The sequence below is a fragment of the Orcinus orca genome, chromosome 1 (genome assembly GCF_937001465.1).
Source record: "Orcinus orca chromosome 1, mOrcOrc1.1, whole genome shotgun sequence".
NCBI classification, from domain to species: Eukaryota; Metazoa; Chordata; class Mammalia; order Artiodactyla; family Delphinidae; genus Orcinus; species Orcinus orca.
This window is the reverse complement of record NC_064559.1, coordinates 197607772-197626808: the sequence shown is the minus strand read 5'-3', so window position 1 is coordinate 197626808 and position 19037 is coordinate 197607772. Positions and strand designations below refer to the sequence as shown.

Genomic DNA, 19037 nt, shown 5'->3' with positions numbered 1-19037 from the left:
TCAACAACACACACGCAACGGCTGGGCCGGGGCCAACCTGCACGCCCCCCCCCCCCAGCCCCCTCCACGCGCTGCAGTGGCGGTGTTCTCTCATCCCTCCCTGACAAAGGGACCGTCACCGCGAACTTCACGTCCAGCCTGCAGCTGTCATCCTATCAGGAGGAAAGGCGGGCAAGGAGGGACAATGGATTGTACTCAATGAACCCTTCTGAGGTTTCAAGTCTGCTTCCCAGTTACAGGGTCTTTGGAAGGAAATAATGTGACATCTCCTGTCTTTTACTCCCCTGCACCCTGATGGGTCCCCCCATGGCTGACGCCTGACTCTGGCAGAAGTCTCCTCTCTGTTATGGAGCAGAAACAGTGGAGAAAAGACACAAAAGCCTTTCAGATGGCTGTGACTCTCAGGGAGAGGCAGGAAATGTGGGGTTACTGGAGAGGACTGTTTCATTTATGGGGCCTCTTATCTTTATGACAAAAGCTCAAATGGGCATCGGGAGGCGGTAAGAAAGAAACAATGCCCATAAAGATTTCGTTCTAGAATGTGGGATCGTGGGCATCCAGTGGGCAGCTGGACCCGCTGTGGGGGGTTGGGGGTAGTTCTTGTAACGCTGTGATTCTCTGTTAAGTTAGGGCCTGCTGACACGGAGCTGAGAAATCCTGGTGGAGCTGCTGAGAGCAATTCCCAGACCCACCTGTGTCCTCTCCAACCCTCCCCAACTCTGCCAACCAAATGTGGGCATCCCCTGGCAGCAGCAGAAGACCCACTCCTCCACACAAGTTCTCCCTCTCCATTCCTGGGGGCAGCTCAATGGGAGACCCGAACCCCCAGGACCTTTGGTGAGGCGGGATGGGCACGAGATGGACAACATCCGGGGGAGCACAGGAGGACTTCCTGTGGGCTCTGACTTCCCCAGAGGGAAAATGTGTCACAGCCAGAAATAGAAACAAACGACCCCAAACACACAAAACCAAACCGAAAGCAAGCAAGAAACAACCAGATACATAAACTGCAGAAAAAGGAGTTCCGGTTCTATTTGTTGTGCAATAACGTCAATATTTGTAATACTTTTATCAAGGTATAGAAGGAAAAATGGGAGCGTTGGAATAAGCGGAACAGAAGGTCGCCCCACCCCTGTAGCATTCAAGTAGTCTGTGCCTCTTCCCCGTTCCCAAACAGTTTAGCTATGCTGTTCCCTGAGCAGGTGTAAGTCTATCGTCCAAACACACGGTTCTTGACCCAAGCCTGCCATTCTGGCTTTGGCTTGCAGGTCCAGCTGGCGTTTACTGTCCCAAGGGAGCCAGTCTGATGCAGAGCCCCTTACCCTGTTCACTGTGACAGTAAACGGGCCGCAGAGACAGAAGTCCCCAAACACTGCCTGGTCGGAGCGCTCTCAGGCGATGGAAGAGATCTCGCTGGGTTTCTGCTCTCTGCAGAAGAGAGTCCTGGGGGAGGACCAGTAGCCGGCCTGGCTGCTGCGGCGACAGCAGAAAAGCATGGACAACAGCAGGGCCAGTGGGACGATGAAGGTGAGCATCCACCAGATGATGCCCGGGTAGATGAAGGGCAGGATGAGGACGAGGAGCAAGACCAGTAGGAACAGGTGTGCCGCCAGGCGCCGCGCTGCCACGCAGTTGGCACTCTCCGTGTCCTGTTCATCCTCTCCGGCTAAGCTGGGATGCCCTGCTCTCAGGGTAGCAGGATTCACCAGTCCCTGAGGACAGAGCTGCACCTCCGGGCCCGGCTGGGCCAGCTGCCCCAGCACGGCCTCCTGGTCACGCAGGCTGCAGATGAGGCCCCCGGGGACGGCAGTGACCTTGCGGCACAGTGGGCAGGTGATGGACCAGGTGTCGTCCTGCACGCACAGCAGCAGCTTCAGGCAGACGGCACAGAAGGTATGCTGGCAGCCCAGCAGCTTGGGCAGCCGGGCACGGCTATAGGACTCCCGGCACACCAGGCACTCCAGGCTGCTATCCGCGGAGCCGCGATGACCCCCAGCAGGGCCCGCGGTGTCAGAGGCGGTGGCTTCTTTGGACGTAAGCTGGGGCTGCTGCAGGAGCTCAGTGCAGGCCATTCTGAGCACAGGAGCCACTGGGACGCGGCAGCTCAGGACCTGGGCATCGACAGGGAAGTGTCAGCCGGTGTCACTGGGACCTGGATGTGGTCTGACCTCGGGCTGGGCTGCTCAAGCCTCTGTTTCCTTCTCGTCGTCATCAGCCATCTAGCACCGCTCTCCCAGGGCTGCTCAGCTTGTTTCTTGGCTCACGTTGTCCCTTCAGTTATTATTATTTCTTTCCTTGAAACCTGGGGTTAATCAGTAACTTGAGGGCCTGGAAGGGCCAAGGGGGCAGGGCCAAGGGGGCAGGGCCAGTGCGTGAGTCAGGATTTTCCTGTGGCACCTGGTGCCTCATGAGTGCCCGCGGGATTATGGCTTCAGGGTACATTAGAATCACCACCACCACCCCCTGCCCCCCACCCCAGGAACCTTTTAAAATGCAGGTTTCTAGGTCCCAAACCCAGAGGTTGAGATTCAGCAAGGTCTGGATGGGAATCTTAGAATCTGCTCAGTTAACAAACATCACGATGATTCTAACCCAGGTGGACCAGGGGGACCTCACTTTGAGAAACACGGCCATGGGTGTTTCCCAAAAGGTTTTGGATGTCAGGATCAGCGGGAAAAAGTTTATTTGTGCTTTGAGAATGTTTGCAAGCAGGTGGCCCTGCGAAGAAGAAAGAAGTGATGGGGAAAGTATTCTGAGTAGCAGGGGGGAAAAAGTCCAGCCAAACAGTAAAACCGAAACAGTCCATAGGTTATGTATCACCTGCTACTGCCAACTGTTCCTTTACAGTCACAATAATTGTATTAACCGTTACCGGTTCCCAAGCATCTCATCCCTATCCAGCTGTGCGCTTCACATACCTACTAACAGGTACAATTTGTTGTGTGCCGGGCACACTGCAGAGCCAGTAGTAATAAAAACAGCTGCTGTCTGTTTGGGCCTGCTTGGAGCCGAGCCTCGAGACAGAATCTTCACCTGCCATCTCCCTGCATCCTGGCACAGCCCTGTAAGGAAGGCCGAGGTCTGGAAGCAAAGGCAGGGTGTGGTCAGGGCAGGCCTGCCAGCTGCCTGTCAAGGGGCCTTTCATGGGGCCAGGACCCCGTGGAATCTACCAGCGTCCAAGGTCAGGTTCCCAGCCTCTTGCGTCCAGGAACTCAATCTCGTCCTTTGGTGTAGAGGCAGTTGGCCCTCAGGCAGCTGACTCAAGCTAACAGGACACATGTGGGACTGAAAGACATACATAGCATGCAGTTAAGAAAACGTGATTCCCATAATGGAAAAGAATAGGAAAAAGGAAAAAAATATATATGTATAACTGAATCACTTTGCTGTACACCAGAGACTAACAAGACATTGTAAATCAACTATGCTTTAATAACAAATTTAAAATTAAAAAAGAAAATGCGATTTCCTCACTTTGCCCTGAACGTCAGAGGGTGGGGTGGTGCAATCCACCTCCTCAAAGTAATGCCTCACCTACGTCACGCCGAATCCAGAAGGACGAGCTGCACCGTCCTTTGCAGCTTCTGTCACCAGCTGAGGTCCACAGAGTCCAGCTCTTCTGACCCAGTGCTTTCCTCCGCCCTAAGGGACAGGCTCTGCTCTCTTGCTTCACCCTCCCCCTGGGTCCCCTGTCTCTGAAATCGAATTCTCCACCCTCTACCCTCGCCATCACATCTCTTCTCCTCCTCAGCCATCAGCCTGACAATCACTTATTTCTTTCTATTCTGTTCTCCCCCAGATCAAGCTGAAAGGTGCCTCAGGTCTAGCACTGGGCATCTGTTTTCTTCCCAAGTCCAGCATCCATCTCTCCTTCTACAGTGGCCTGTTTGCCTTTTGGGCAACCACTGCTCTCCACTGTCATTGTGTGTGGTTCGAAGCTCTGTGGGAGGAGAGAGGCGATGTAATTCAGGGCAGACCAATCAGCATATTCCACCCCGCTGGCTAAAAGAATTGGTTCAGACACGGGTATGTGATCTAAGCCAAACCAATGAGATTCAATTCTGGGAGTTCTGTTGGAACGGCTCACAAGTTTCTCTCACTGCTGGGTTTCCAAGCTAGAGGATGGAACCCTGGAAGTGCCAGGAACACACTGTGTGACACAAAAGAAAGATGAGAAAAGAGTCAGAAAAAGGCCTGATGACATTGAATGTCTTGATCCAGCCATACCTGAAGTCAGAGCTCTTTGGAGTTTTTTAGTTATAATAACCAATAAAATTTACTCTGATTTTTATTCTTAAGTCAGCTTGAGTTGGATTTCTGTCTCTTGCAAGGGAAAGATATCTGAGTAATGCAGCAATAGATGAAGAAAAGAAGCCTTTAATTGCTACCTGACACAAGACAATCGAGCTGTACATGGCCAAGGGAGAACTAACACCTGTGGGTTACTATGCCGAAAGAGACTTTGTGTCTCCTTCCTGCTTTGACCCGCATTATGTAATGCTCCTTTCTGTTTGCTAGACCCGAGGAAGGGTTGAGATAGGAGAAGAAAAAAATTTGTTGAGCTGCATTCATTTATAATGAGAAATAGAAAATCAGGTGGCAACACAGTTTGGTCAGCTTGGCCATTGACCCCCCTCTCGGCTAGCCAGCTCTACTGGAAGCCAAATAATTAGGAAGGTAGCTGGATGAGGTTGTAATCAGACCAAGGGAAGTTATTTGGGGTTAGTGTCTAAATAACTTTTTGATGTTGGGGGGCAACCACCATGAAGAAAATATATATTGGTTATAACAACCCAAATATTACAGAAATAAATAAAGGAGAACGTGAAAGTTCCTTTGAAAAACTTCTGTTTTCTGAGAAATGACAGCATTTAACAGCACGTTCCTTCACACTGCCCCCATCCCACCATCTGGGCTTGGGAGCTACTTTGTTTCTTAAAGGTACCTTGGCTTAAACATCAATTGCACTGGCTTTATACTTGACAGCCAGCTCTTGTCACTTTGCCAGCTGCGTGGCCTTCGGCAAGTCTTTTCAACTTCATCGAAGCTCAGTTTCTCATTTTGATAAAATGGAGACAGTAACACTGTAGGAAATTGTGGGAGATTACTTAAGCACCCCTTCCCACCTCCATCAAACCCTGCTCAGGGGAGACAGTAATTTATACACCTTGCCATCTAACTGACCTCAGTGTAATTGACCGCACCCAGGGACACAGAGGTAAGACACTTTGGTGATCTGTTTAGCCAGTGCTTCTTCTTCTTTTTTAAAAATTCATTAATTTAATTTTATTTATTTTTGGCTGTGTTGGGTCTTCTTTGCTGTGTGCGGGCTTTCTCTGGTTGCGGTGAGCTGGGGCTACTCTTCTTTGCAGTGTGCAGGCTTCTCACTGCGGTGGCTTTTCTTGTCGTGGAGCACGGGCTCTAGGCGCACGGGCTTCAGTAGTTGTGGCGCACAGGCTTCAGTAGTTGTGGCGTACGGGCTTAGTTGCTCTGCGGCGTGTGGGATCTTCCCGGACCAGGGATCAAACCCATGTCCCCTGCATTGGCAGGTGGATTCTTAACCACTGCTCCACGAGGGAAGTTCCCAGCCAGTGCTTCTTAAAGAGAAGTGAAAGTGGGCAGGATCTGAAGCACAGCCTGAAGCAGATCTATCCCAGGGGAAGGAAAAAATGTCTCTGGAGCCTTCAAAATGTTCAATTCATCTAGGTTTTTTATTCTACTCCGTGTTACATGTGTACTTGCAGTAATATTACAATTAGAAAATTGAGTCCTTCCAAATCTTCAAATAAAACATAATTTTTAAATTGCTATACAAATGCGAATTCATTAATTCTCAGTAAAACTTTTTTTTTCCCCCTTTGAAATGCAGTTTCTTCCATCCTGTGGCTTCACACAGCCCCTGGGTTGTAAGGAATCTGAGAAGCACAGCCTCAGTGAGGTTAGAATATCATAGCCTCCTGTGAGTGGGGAAACCAGACTCAGGTCTCCTGATGGACCACCTTGGACACCCCACTTTGCAGGTCGTCACAGACCCTCACCCTACAAAGACATTTCTGATGTGACCTTTAGGTCCTGTATCAAGTTCACTAGCAAAGGCGCGAGAGGGCGGTGTTGTCATGAGTCAAGCTGCATGATCCTTGCCTGGCCTCTGATCTTGACCAGCCCACCCTCGCTCCACACCCCAGTGGCCCCAGAGAGCCATGTCCCAGCAAACACCCCATCAGCCTCATTCCCCTCCCCACCCCAGGCTGGCTGGTGTCTTAGCTCAGACTCTTCTCCCAGAATTCCTGCCTCTGTGCTCCTCGGAGCCCAGACGGCTATGCCTCCACCCCTCTCAAAGCATCAGTGTGTCTGAGGGTGGATGGGTGGGGGAGATGGAGGGGCAGGACTTGGAACCAAAACGACAATAACAGGAGAGTGAAGATAAGGATGGAGAGGGAGAGACCATGCAAGAAAGTGAGGGCTTCAGGTATCAACTGTGGGAGGTTGGAAATAGCGCTTTCCCCCTCTGTGGTATTTTTTTTGCGGTATGCGGGCCTCTCACTGTTGTGGCCTCTCCCGTTGCGGAGCACAGGCTCCGGACACGCAGGCTCAGCGGCCATGGCTCATGGGCCCAGCCGCTCCGCGGCACGTGGGATCTTCCCGGACCGGGGCACGAACCTGCGTCCCCTGCGTCAGCAGGCGGACTCTCAACCACTGCGCCGCCAGGGAAGCCCCTACGATATCTTCTTGATCTGCCTTTTTGGCTGAGGAGCATCTGCTGGTTCAGGTCCTAAACTTGGATCTGTGCTGAGTTGTTTATTAACCTGACTTAAGCCATGAAGGTTGGAACCATCAGCTCATGAGCAATAGGTAAGACCACTTCCGTCTGACTCAGAATTATCAAAATGCGTCTACGCCTGGATTACAGAAATCAGACAGTGATCCCCTAAGACCACATTTTCTTCGAATTTGGAATGATTCTACAGTCTAGACCCATTTCTCACTGCCACCTCTAAACTTCCTTTCCTGTCCCTCCCTCCCCCTATCTCTCTGGCTAGCTCTAGTTAACCCTTCAACTTGGAATTCTCCCTTGACCCCCTTCTGAATATCTCCTTGGAAACATCTGGCATGTCTTTGAGTCTGCATTCCCTTAACTGCCCCCTCAATTCCATGCAGCTAAGCATAGGGACCCCCACCTTTGCCGCTGGCCCAGGCCCCAGGGAGTGCACCTGGCCCCCTTAGTGGAGACAGAGCATCTCACAGGTTGTGAGAAATTTTCATCCTCACCCTCTTAACCTGTTTTGCATGTTCTCTAGTTGTTTGGACTAAGAATGTGAGTCCTGGAAGAGGAGCTGGTGGAAGAGGCATTTTCATCTCACCATGAGAGTATCGGGAGACCTCGAGTCTGGCCCCTGTCAGACTCCATTGCCTTAAACCAGCGCTCCCTAACCTTTTTGGCACCAGGGACCGGTTTCGTGGAAGCCAATTTTTCCACGGACCAGGGTGGGTGGGAGATGGTTTCGGGATGATTCAAGCGTATTACATTTGTTGTGCACTTTATTTCTATTATTATTACGTGTAATATATAATGAAATAATTATACAACTCACCATAATGCAGAATCAGTGGGAGCCCTGAGCTCCTTTTCCTGCAACTAGATGGTCCCATCTGGGGGTGATGGGAGACAGTGACACCTGACGTGTGTTGCTTCTGTCCATCTACTCCGTAATCTCGTTTCCGTTGCCATCACTGCAGAAAACCCTGCTTCACAAAGACAGGACGTTGGAAATGGAAGCAGGCTTCTCAGTGCTTCTGTGGCAATCTCAGGCTATTCCACCTTGACTTTACTCCAGAACGTATGGAGACTGAAGTCTCAAACATACTTTTCAGGCCACCGTCATTTGCGATCTCAAGCAGTTGATCCTCTTCCAGCACGGACAAAGTCGATTCACCTGGCTTATCCACAAAGGGGTTGAGGATCCATTCCTTCCCAGTTCGGGGGTCTTTTGTGGTTGGGAAGTAATGCTCAAACTCTTTAGAAAGCTGGGATAGGTGATCATGCACCCGCTGGGAGAAAGAAGACCCTGGCTCTGTCTCTTTCAAAATCTCTGCTAATGTTTGAAACATGTCAAAAATCCCAATGTTCACTTGTCCCCCCCATAATTCCAGTTTGGCTTTGAATGCAGCCACTTTATCTGCCGACTTGAACACAGTTGTTGTTCTCCCTGAAGTGACAGATTGAGTTCGTTGAGCAGGTTGAATACGTCATGCAAGTAAGCAAGTTTTGCGACCTATTCTGTGTCACTGAAATGTGCTGCCAGTGGTGACTGTCTTTCTAAAAGAAATCTCTGGAGCGGCTCTCATAACTCAAAAACTCTGGCCAGTGATCTACCTTTGGAAAGCCATCTCACTTCTGTGTATAAGAGAAGACGTGTGTACTCTGCGTCCATCTCCTCACAGAGCTGCACAAACAGACGTGAGTTAAGGGCATACTTTAATGTGGCTGATAATTTTAATCACATCCTGCAAAACATTGTTAAGTTCAGGTGACATTTTTCGGCTAGCCAGCATTTCTCTGTGGATGACACAGTGCATAGACTCACATTCAGAAGCGACCTCTTTGAACCGAGTAGTGAAACCAGAAAGCTGTCCAGTCACGGCAGCTGCTTCATCCGTGCATATACTGACACAAAATGGCCAATTCAGTTTTCCTGATATGTAATCATTCAAAGACTTGAATGGTTCTGCAGCTGTGGTGTTGGTTGGCAACAAAAGTGCACACAACAAATGCTCACGCACATCCTCCCGAAAAACGTATCGCATAAAAACAAGCATTGTTGCCTTGTTGTCAACATCGGTAGACTTGTCAACCTGGATTGCGTACCATGGTGACTCATTAATCTTCTCTACCAGTTGTGCCTCAGTATCTTCAGCTATTTCATCAATTTGTCTAGTTATGGTGCTAGCCGAAAGAGGAACACGTGCCACATTTTGAACTGCATCCTCTCCTAAAAGTTCAGGACAAATGTCCTTAGCAGCAGGCAGGGTCAACTCTTCACCAGCAGTAAAGGGCTTCTTAGCTTTAGCAACGTGGTCAGCCACTAAGAATGATGCTCTCAGTTCAGACACATTTGATGAAGTGGTGGCCTTCAATAATTGCTTCTGTTCTTTGTGTTCACATTTTTTTCTTTTGAAAAACTCCAGAGGCTTGTCTTTGAACGCAGCGTGCTTGGTCTCCAAGTGGCAAAGCAGTTTGAGGTTTTCATGGCTTCGTCGGATAGACGGTTGCCTCATATTATACAAAGTGGGCTTGGAGAATGTGAATCACCTGTTGCAATGAACCCGGAACTTAAGTAGGACTTGGTATTTTCTTTTAAATGCAGCTTTCGTTTTGCTGGCAGACTTAGAGCCTGCCATTTCATCATTGGGTCTTTCTCCCTTTACAAAGAAGCTCTCCAGCGAAGTTTGTTTTTTACTCATTTTGGCTAGGGTTAGCTTGTGGGCTTACCAAAACTGTGACTGAGACAAGTGCGCAGGGAGGGAAAGAGGCGCGGACGGAAGTGGTAAATAAAATAATGGGTGGGCCACGGGTGGACTAAAATAAGTGTCGGATTCTGACTTAAACCTCTCTGCTAATGATAACCTGTGTCTGCAGCCGCTCCCCAGCACTAGCATCACTGCCTCAGCCCCACCTCGGATCATCAGGCATTAGATTCTCATAAGGAGCGCGCAACTGAGATCCCTCACATTCACAGTTCACGGTAGGGTTCACGCTCCTGTGAGAATCTAATGCCCTCGCTAATTTGACAGGAGGCGGAGCTCAGGTGATAATGTGAGTGATGGGGAGCGGCTGTAAATACAAATGAAGCTTTGCTCACTTGCCCGCCGCTCACCTCCTGCTGTGCGACCCAGTTCCTAACAGGCCATGGACCAGTACCAGTCTGTGGCCCGGAGGTTGGGGACCCCTGCCTTAAACCATCAGATGGCTAACTCTGTCAAATGTCTGGCTGAGAGAAATTTGATTTGGAGGAGTTTAGCTCATCCATTCCTCCATATCAGCCCCTCTCAAATTATGGTCCTCGCGTCTCTAGCTTTCTGTAAGCTTCTAAAGGGAACTCCTGAAAAAATTGGGGATGGGTGGAGAGGAAGGTTCCATGAAGACAGAAAATAATTCATCCTTCACCTGACCTTGGAGATTCACATGGACACTTGAGTATTAAACACTTGTAGAAATTCTGCAGTTAAAAACTTGCTTGATTTTGTTTAATCCTGATTTTATCTCCAATTTATTTCCTATGGAACCCTTTTCTTACAGAACACTTATTAATACTGTGTGCAAATCTGGGCTTCTGAGGAACATGGTTTGGGAAATGCTGTTGGATCAAGCTAAGCCATTAGAAAGTTGCATTTGACTCTATTTTCTAAAGGCTCTCATTGAATTGTATTTTAGAGCTGTTTCACCGGCTTCTTCAAAGGATACTCCAAAAAATAGGCTTAGGAAACCCATTACTGCATGTACATTCAGGGATGTGGCCAGGGACACCTGTGCATGACACTATTCAATGTCATATGTATACATGTGTGAAAATTTTATTTTTGGACTAAGTGCTAGGAAAAGCTTTGTTTCCTCTGAGTGCAGTTTGTGTCTGTTCACATGACTAGCTGTAGTTCAGCTATTCTGAACTACCTAATTGTAGTTTCCCATTTTGCTTTGGCCACCAGGAAGCTCAACAATAGCAACTCTGGAATATCACATTTGGCATGTGGTGCTACAGTCCACTCCCATTCCCTAAGTCTAGTTAATGGTTTACTTAGTTCTGAAATCTGATGCTTTATCTTTGTATTTAGATTTCACTTTTATATATTTTTTGTAATGATTCCAAAATGTTTGTGGAAAGAGGAGAGGTAGGAAAAGAAGAAGAAAAAAATGATGATAGAATAATAAGGAAGAATTGGAAAATATAGGCAGACCTTAGAGATATTGAGGGTTCAGTTCTAGACCACTGCAATAAAACAAATATGGCAATAAAGCAAGTCACATGACCTTTTTGGTTTCCCAGTGCATATGAAAGTTACATTTACACTATATTGTAGTCTATTAAGTGTGCAATGCCATACATCTAAAGAAAACGATGTACATATCTTAATTAAAAAATAATACTGTTGGAAAAACGGTGCTGATAGATTTGCTCGACACAGGGTTGCCACAAACCTTCAATTTTTTAAAAAATTAATTAATTAATTTATTTATTTTGGGCTGCGTTGGGTCTTCATTGCTGTGCGGGCTTTCTCTAGTTGCAGCGAGTGGGGGCTACTCTTCGTTGTGGTGCACGGGCTTCTCATTGCAGTGGCTTCTCTTGTTGTGGAGCATGGGCTCTAGGCACGCGGGCTTCAGTAGTTGTGGCACGTGGGCTCAGTAGTTGTGGCTCACCGGCTCTAGAGTGCAGGCTCAGTAGTTGTGGTGCATGGGCTTAGTTGCTCCGCAGCATGTGGGATCTTCCTGGACCAGGGCTTGAACCCATGTCCTCTGCATTGGCAGGTGGATTCTTAACCACTGTGCCACCAGGGAAGCCCCCAAACCTTCAATTTTGTAAGAAATGAATTATCTGTGAAGTACAATAAAGTACAATAAAATAAGGTATGCCTGTATAAGATGGGAGGTGGAGGTGGCAGGGAGAGTGTGGGTGTGTAACCTGGCATCCCTTTCTTGAGATTAAACCCTTGGGCTCTTGCCTCCTTCAACTCATGCTGTCCTGGATACGATGTGTGCCTATCAGAATACCTCTCCACTTGTCCTCTGCTCGCCACAGAAGTGTGGACCTGCGATCTGTAACACTGAACTATGTGAAAATTAATCCTCCCCAGCATGGCCTGTGACTCATTAAACTACTCTCCAGGGTGATCTGCCCAAGGTTGGGAAGCTGTCAAACCAGCTCCCCTTTTTTCTCAAAATATCGAGTCCTGGCCTTTGCAGGGTTCCCCTGGGAGGAAGACACTTGACTAGAAATAATAAAGGATCCTGGGCACTTGGACTTTGAGTTGGTGGTAGTATGGCTCTTTCTGAGCAGACTGGCAGGTCAGATGGACCTGTGTTCAAATCTTAGCTGTGTGTCTCTGAGCAACCAACTTAACCTCTCTGATTTTTAGTTTCCTCATCTGCCTAATGGAGATCCAAAGGTTACCGAGTCCAAGCTTGTACTGCTCACAGCACAACAGGCCAATAAATTGAGAGACGAGTTGTTGGGGCAAGGACTTTATTCAGAAAGCCAGCAGACCAAGAAGATGGTGGACTAGTGTCCCAAAGAACCATCTTCCCTGAATTAGAATTCAGGCTTCTTTTATATTAAAAGGGAAGAGGGTAAAGTCAAACATTTCCTGTTTCTGGTCAGACTCTGGAGGGGATGTGTTAATTTCTTCCTTCCTGCAGCCATTCACAGGTAGGTGTGGTCAAGATGTTTCCTGTGAGCTAAACAAAGGTATTTTAGCTTAACACTCATTACATGGGAGGCAGGGTTCCCAGAGATGGACCATTATGCATAATTTAAGCTTATAGGCAACAAGCCTTTAGTGATTAACTTGTAAAGTAAAAGAAACAGATCCAATATGGAGTCAGATTTGTTCATCCCTGTTACAAAAATAGTGTCTGCGCCAGAAATCTTTTGGTCATAAGAGTCAAAAAACTCAACTCAAGCTAGCATAGTCCACAAAGAAAGGGCATATCTTGGCTCGTGTGACTGAGAAGTCCGGAGGTGGTATGGCTTTAGGTGAGTCAGACCGTGTGGCTCTCACAAGAGCTACCATTTCCTGAAGGCTTGCATGGATTAGTTATTTATTCCTCACAACGCACGTAGGACAGAAATATTATTTCTACATTGCGGGTGGGGAAACTAGGTCACAGAGTGGTGAAGTGGCATTGCATGGCTGGCAAGTGGCAGCTAGAATGCAGTCAGGGAAGTCTGACTCTACCCCATTACACCATGCTGAGTTAGATTCCTCTTTTGCTGGTAGGGCATGAGAGTGAACATCTGTACCCTCATGTAGAGAGGGAGTCCCAAACACACAGCCCTCCCCTCTTCTGACACTCTCACCTGGCCTCCGAGATCTGCCTTGAGCCCCCGGACTTGTCTCATGTGGCCCTTTATCCTGGTGTTTATCAACAACCACTGGGACTCCAGACTCCCAGGTCACCCACCATCTTGGGCTTGCTAATTTCCAAGAGGCTCTATCATGCCCTATTCTGTCCCTTCTCTGCCCCTCCCCGACTCCCCAGAACCTCCCACTGTGCTCTCTGGAGTTCACGATTGGTTATCAGCAAAAGCCGCCGTATCCTGACTTTCCTTGGAAGTTTCCATCACCCATGTGCTCTAACAGGACCCTGGCTCCCCCTCGGGACCCTGCTGTCTCTGGAGCTGTGGCTGTTTTCCCTCCCATTGCCCTTGTGCCGCTGGGTGTGGAGGTGGGCAGCTGTCCTCCTGCTCCTGACTGTCATGTACAGACCCTTCTCCCGCCCCTCATCCTAAAACTCCTTGGCTTTGAACCTCACATCATCAGATTCTCCATTCTACTGCCCCTCATTGTCACTGTCTCCCACTGACTTCCGGCCCCTTGTTTCCCAGCGATCTGGGCTCCTGGCTCACTGTTGCTTGTTCCCCTGACTCAGACTGAATTCATATGGTGGCAATGTACGTGGAGATGATCCTTCCAAACCCCAGGCCTCTTGGTTCCTCGACAACCTCTCCTTCCGCGATCTTGACTTCCGTGCAATCTCAGCCTCTCACTCCCCTGATCATATTTAGTTTTTACCAATAAGTCACAATTTCAATTTCAGGCAACCAGTTCTCTACCTACCACTTCCTGTCTTTCTAGCTCTCTCCCTTTAGTATCCAAACTCTGACAATCCTTGGACATTGGACCCTCCAGTGGTCTTATCAGCATTTCATGGCCCCTCATGTCTTAATGTCCTTCCCCAGCTCCAATGCCATGGTCAGTTATTATAATCACTTGACTCCTTGATAAAATCCAATTCTCCACCTGTTCTGCACCTGTCTCAGTGAAGGTAAACAAGGCTGAAGACAAATGCACGGCCATGCTGACCATGATCTTACAATGGGGCTTTAATGCTTCCAGGCAAGGACCTGCTATGCCCTTGGTCCATTCATTCTCCCCTCTCCAGGATGGCTAGTTCACATCTTCTGCTGAAACCCCCGCCTCCTCCCCCATCCTTACTCTCAACTGTTGACCTTGTGGCCCATTTATTGAGATATTGAAGCAATCAGAAGAGAACTTCCCTAGTTTCCCTCTCCTGCTCTGCCCACCCACCAGGATCTACCCCCCCCCCCGCCGCCAACATTTTTCCCTCCCCTCCTGTCGTGAACTACTGTGCTCTGGCTAAAGCTGGCCCCGCCACTTGTGAGATCCCATCCCTTTGGGTCTGGTCAAGGACACTGCATAGGAAATTCACTCCTCTCTTTTCTACAACTTCTTTTGCTCTTTTCTGGATCATTCCTAGTGACAGAATCACATCTATTCTTTTTTTCATGTTAAAAAAAGAATCAAACTTATATTGACTTCACTTCCCCAGCCAGCTGCCATCTTATTTCTTTGTTTTCCTTTGAACAAAATTCCCTGAAAAAGTCATCTGTAGTATCTGTCCCTTGTTCTTTTCCCCCAACATTTTATTATGAAAAATAAAATACTGTACAGTTGAAGAAGTTTACAGTGGACACTTATATATCCACCACCTAGATTCTACCACCAATATTCTATTGTACTCACTTTATTATATATCTAACTATCCATCCATTCTTCTGTCCATCCATCAATCCATTTGATTTTTTAATACACTTCAAAGTAAATTGCAGATATAAGTATACTTCCCTCTAAATACTTTAGTATGCATATTACTACCTAAGACATATTTGTTTACAGATTTTTTCTTTTGTGAAATAATTTGCATATAATGAAATGCACATATTTTAGCTCTATCCTCCTTTAAAGCTGCTTGAATCAGACTTTCTTCTCCACCATCCCACCAATCACCTCCATATTGCTAAATCCAATGGGCAATCCTTGGTCCTTAATTTACTTACCTAACACAAGTTGATTACTCCCTCGTGTCTCTACTTGGCTCTCAGTACCACCAATCACTTCTCAGCCTTCTCTGTTATCTTCCTTATCAAGAGGCTTTGGTTCTCTTCCGTTCTCCACCTACATTCACTTACTTGGGAATCTCATTCATTTCATGGTTTATATATCACCTAGATGCTGACAACCCCCAAATTTATGTCTCCAGCCTTGAAGCTCACTCTTGAACTCTAAATTTGCAAAACCAATTGCCTACGTCTCTCTTTGGATGTCTGATGTTTCAAACTCAACATGTCCTAAACTAAACTCCTGTTCTCCCTCTACCCCCAAAATACCCAATCTACCTGCAACCTTCCCCCAGTTCAACCTTTTTTCCAGTAGATGGCAACTCCATTCAAGATGCTCAGATAAAAAAACCTCGGAGTTGGGACTTCCCTGGCGGTCCAGTGGTTGAGACGCCGCGCTTCCACTGCAGGGGCCACTGGTTCGATCCCTGGTGGGGAAGTAAGATCCCGCATGCTGCATGGCCCAGACAAAAACAAAGAAACAAACAAATAAACAAAAAACCCAACCTTGGAGCTGTCCTTCATGTTCTTGTTTCTTTCATACTTACAGCCAATTGGTCAGAAATCTAATTTACTCTATCTTCAAACTATATCCCAAACCCAACCACTTCTCACCATTGCCACTGCCGCCCCCTTGTCTGAGCCACCATCTTCTCTCGCCTGGACTCCTGGCAATAGCTTCCCGATAGGTCCTCCTGTTCCCACCCGTGTTCTGCACATTCTTTTTTTTTTTTTTTTAACATCTTTATTGGAGTATAATTGCTTTACAATGGTGTGTTATTTTCTGCTTTATAACAAAGTGAATCAGTTATACATATACATATATTCCCATATCTCTTCCCTCTTGCTTCTCCCTCCCTCCCACCCTCCCTATCCCACCCCTCTAGGTGGTCACAAAGCACCGAACTGATCTCCCTTGCACACTCTTCACACAACAGCCACAGTTATCTTTTTTTATATATAAATTTATTTATTTACTTTTATTTTTAGCTGCATCAGGTCTTCGTTGCTGTGCATGGGCTTTCTCTAGTTGTAGTGAGCAGGGCTACTCTTCGTTGTGGTGCTCAGGCTTCTCATTGCAGTGGCTTCTCTTGTTGCAGAGCATGGGCTCTAGGTGCGTGGGCTCAGTAGTTGTGGCTTCTGGGCTCAGTAGTTGTGGCTTCTGGGCTCAGTAGTTGTGGCTCGTGGGCTCAGTAGTTGTGGCTTGTGGGCTTAGTTGCTCCGTGGCATGTGGGATCTTCCCAGACCAGGGCTCACACCCATATCCCCTGCATTGGCAGGTGGATTCTTAACCACTGCACCACCAGGGAAGTCTCCACAGTTATCCTTTAAAAATGATTGTTGGGCTTCCCTGGTGGGGCTGTCGTTGAGAATCTGCCTGCCAATGCAGGGGACCTGGGTTTGAGCCCTGGTCCGGGAAGATCCCACATGCTGTGGAGCAACTAAGCCCATGCACCACAACTACTGAGCCTGTGCTCTAGAGCCCGTGAGCCACAACTACTGAGCCTGCGTGCTGCAACTACTGAAGCCCGCGAGCCTAGGGCCTGTGCTCCGCAACAAGAGAAGCCACAGCTTGAGAAGCCACAGCTTGAGCCACAGCAATGAGAAGCCCGCGCACCGCAACAAAGAGTAGCCCCTGCTCTCCACAACTAGAGAAAGCCTGCCCGCAGTAATGAAGACCGAACCCAGCCAAAAAAAAAAAAAAAAAAGATTGTAATCTCATGTCCCTCCTCTACTCAAAACCTCGCAGGGACTTCCAGCTCACACTGAAAAAAACCAGAGTCCTTACAATAGCCCACAAGGCTCCCCATGAGTGGCCCTGTTATCTCTCTGACTTTCTCTTACCACTCTTTTCCTTCTCACCACACTTTGCACACTGACTCCCAATTCAAATTGAGACCCTTTGCTTTACCTGTTCCCTCTGCCTGGACTTCTCTTCCCCCAGATATCGACTTGCCTTTCAAGTCTTTGTTGAAAAGTCATCTGTTCAATGAAGTCTACCCTAACTATCCTATTTATTACAACAAACTGTCTTCTCCACCTCGGACTCCTTTTTCCATTTATCCTGCTCTAGGTACCCCTGTTTCATAGTTATTGCTTTTTAACATACTATATAATTTATGTTTATTGTTTGTCTATTCCCCATTCTACTTGAATGTCTGATTGATGTCTCAGACTCAGTATGTCCAAAACTAAACTCCTGTAACTCCAGCCACAGAACCCAATCTACCTGCAGCTTTCCCAGAGGGCAGGTATCTTTGTCTCTTTGGTTCGCTCAAGTGTCCTAAATCCCTAGAACAGAGTTGGGCCCATAGTAGGCACTTAATATTTGTTGATGAGCATGTAGCTGTAGCTCTGTGTGTCTCTGTGGCAGATCTTGTTTTTCTTGGTTGTTGAATAGCCATTACCCTCCTTGTCTTTTTTGCTTGCTGGCAAAATGCTAAATTTCAAGGGATTAAACAAGATGGAAGTTGGATTAATCTGCTAGGACTGCCATAATGTATAGAATACCACAGACAGAGTGGCTTAAACAGCAGAAATTAATTTTCTCAGAATTCTGGAGTCTAGAAGGCTAGGATCAAGGTGTCTTCAAAATTGGTTTCTGGTGAGGCCTCTCTTCCTGGCTTGTAGATGGCTTTTCTTCTGTGCATATGCAAGGAGAGAGGAATGAGGTGTCTCTTCTTTTTCTTATAAAGATACCAATCATGTTCGATTAGGGACCCACCACTTTGACCTCATTTAACCTTATTACCTCTTTAAAAGCCCTATCTCCAAATACATTCACATTGGGGGTTACAGCTTCAACATATGAATTTGGAGGTGAGGGACATAATTTAGTTCATAACAGAAATTTATTTTTCTATCCCATGAAGTGTTGATTGGTGATCTGGGACTCGTGTGGTGCTTCACAGTGTCAAGGATGTCTATCATCTTTCTCTACCTTTAGTGGCCCCCATCCTCAAGTTCACCTCGTACTCCAAGATGGCTGCTCAGGTCTGCATTCCAGCCTGAAGAAAGGAGGAAAGGGAGGGCAGAGAGCACTGGTCCCACCACTAAGGACACTTCCCAGAAGTTGCACAGACCAATGCCACTTACATTGTATTGGCCAGAGTTTAATCACATGGCCATACCTACCTATAAAAGAGGGTGGAAAATGTGTCTTTGTATAAGATGCCATGGGCCCAGTTAAAATTTCAGTTTTACTACTGTCATTTATAGAAACCTAATTTAACTAATAAGGTCTTTACTTGCATGTAACCTTAAGAAAATTACTTAACCTCTTCGAGCCTCTCTTCTGACAACTATAAGAGAGACTAGTCTGTGTCAGACACATGGTTTATTCATTTGTCCAGCAAATATATATTGAGCACCAACTATGAAACAGCCAACAGGTTAGGTATTAAGGACACAGTGGTGAACAAGAAAAACACAGTCCTTGTTCTTGGAGCAAACAAATAAAGAAAAATGTTAGTGGTGAGGGAAATAAGGAGAATTAAAACAGGGTGACATGGTCATAAGGGACTGGGTGGCTATTTAGATTGGGTGGTCAGGAAGTGACAATTATGCTGAGATCTGAATAACTTGAAAGTGTTCAGTCATATAATAGCCATTGTTTTTAGGTATTATAATGGAAAAAGAACTGAGTCACCAAGAGTAATTTGACCTGGGTCTGTTCCTGGCCCTCACTTGCTTTGTGTCCTTGAGCAAGTCACTCAGCTGCTCCAATTCCTTGTTTTCTTTTCTTAGAAAGAAAAATTTCCCATTCACCTTCTTTTCCTGAACAATTTAGTTCTAAAATCATTATGTAGGGCAGAGCAAGGTAGGTGTCTGCCCTGGTAGGAGGTGAGATGGGAAGCTACAATGACCTGGAGTAGGGTAGGGAGGGTGATCACACACAGGTGCAGC

The 19037-nt window shown here is 47.2% G+C and overlaps 1 protein-coding gene across 1 annotated transcript; it reads right to left on the bottom strand.

Annotated features, from left to right (window-relative positions):
• Positions 1-1356: 1356 nt before the first annotated feature.
• Positions 1357-2169, bottom strand: RNF186 (ring finger protein 186). Its single transcript, XM_004272482.2, has one exon. The coding sequence runs from the start codon at positions 2070-2072 to the stop codon at positions 1392-1394; it is 681 nt and encodes a 226-aa protein (XP_004272530.1). The 5' UTR covers positions 2073-2169; the 3' UTR covers positions 1357-1391.
• Between the last annotated feature and the right edge of the window lie 16868 nt (positions 2170-19037).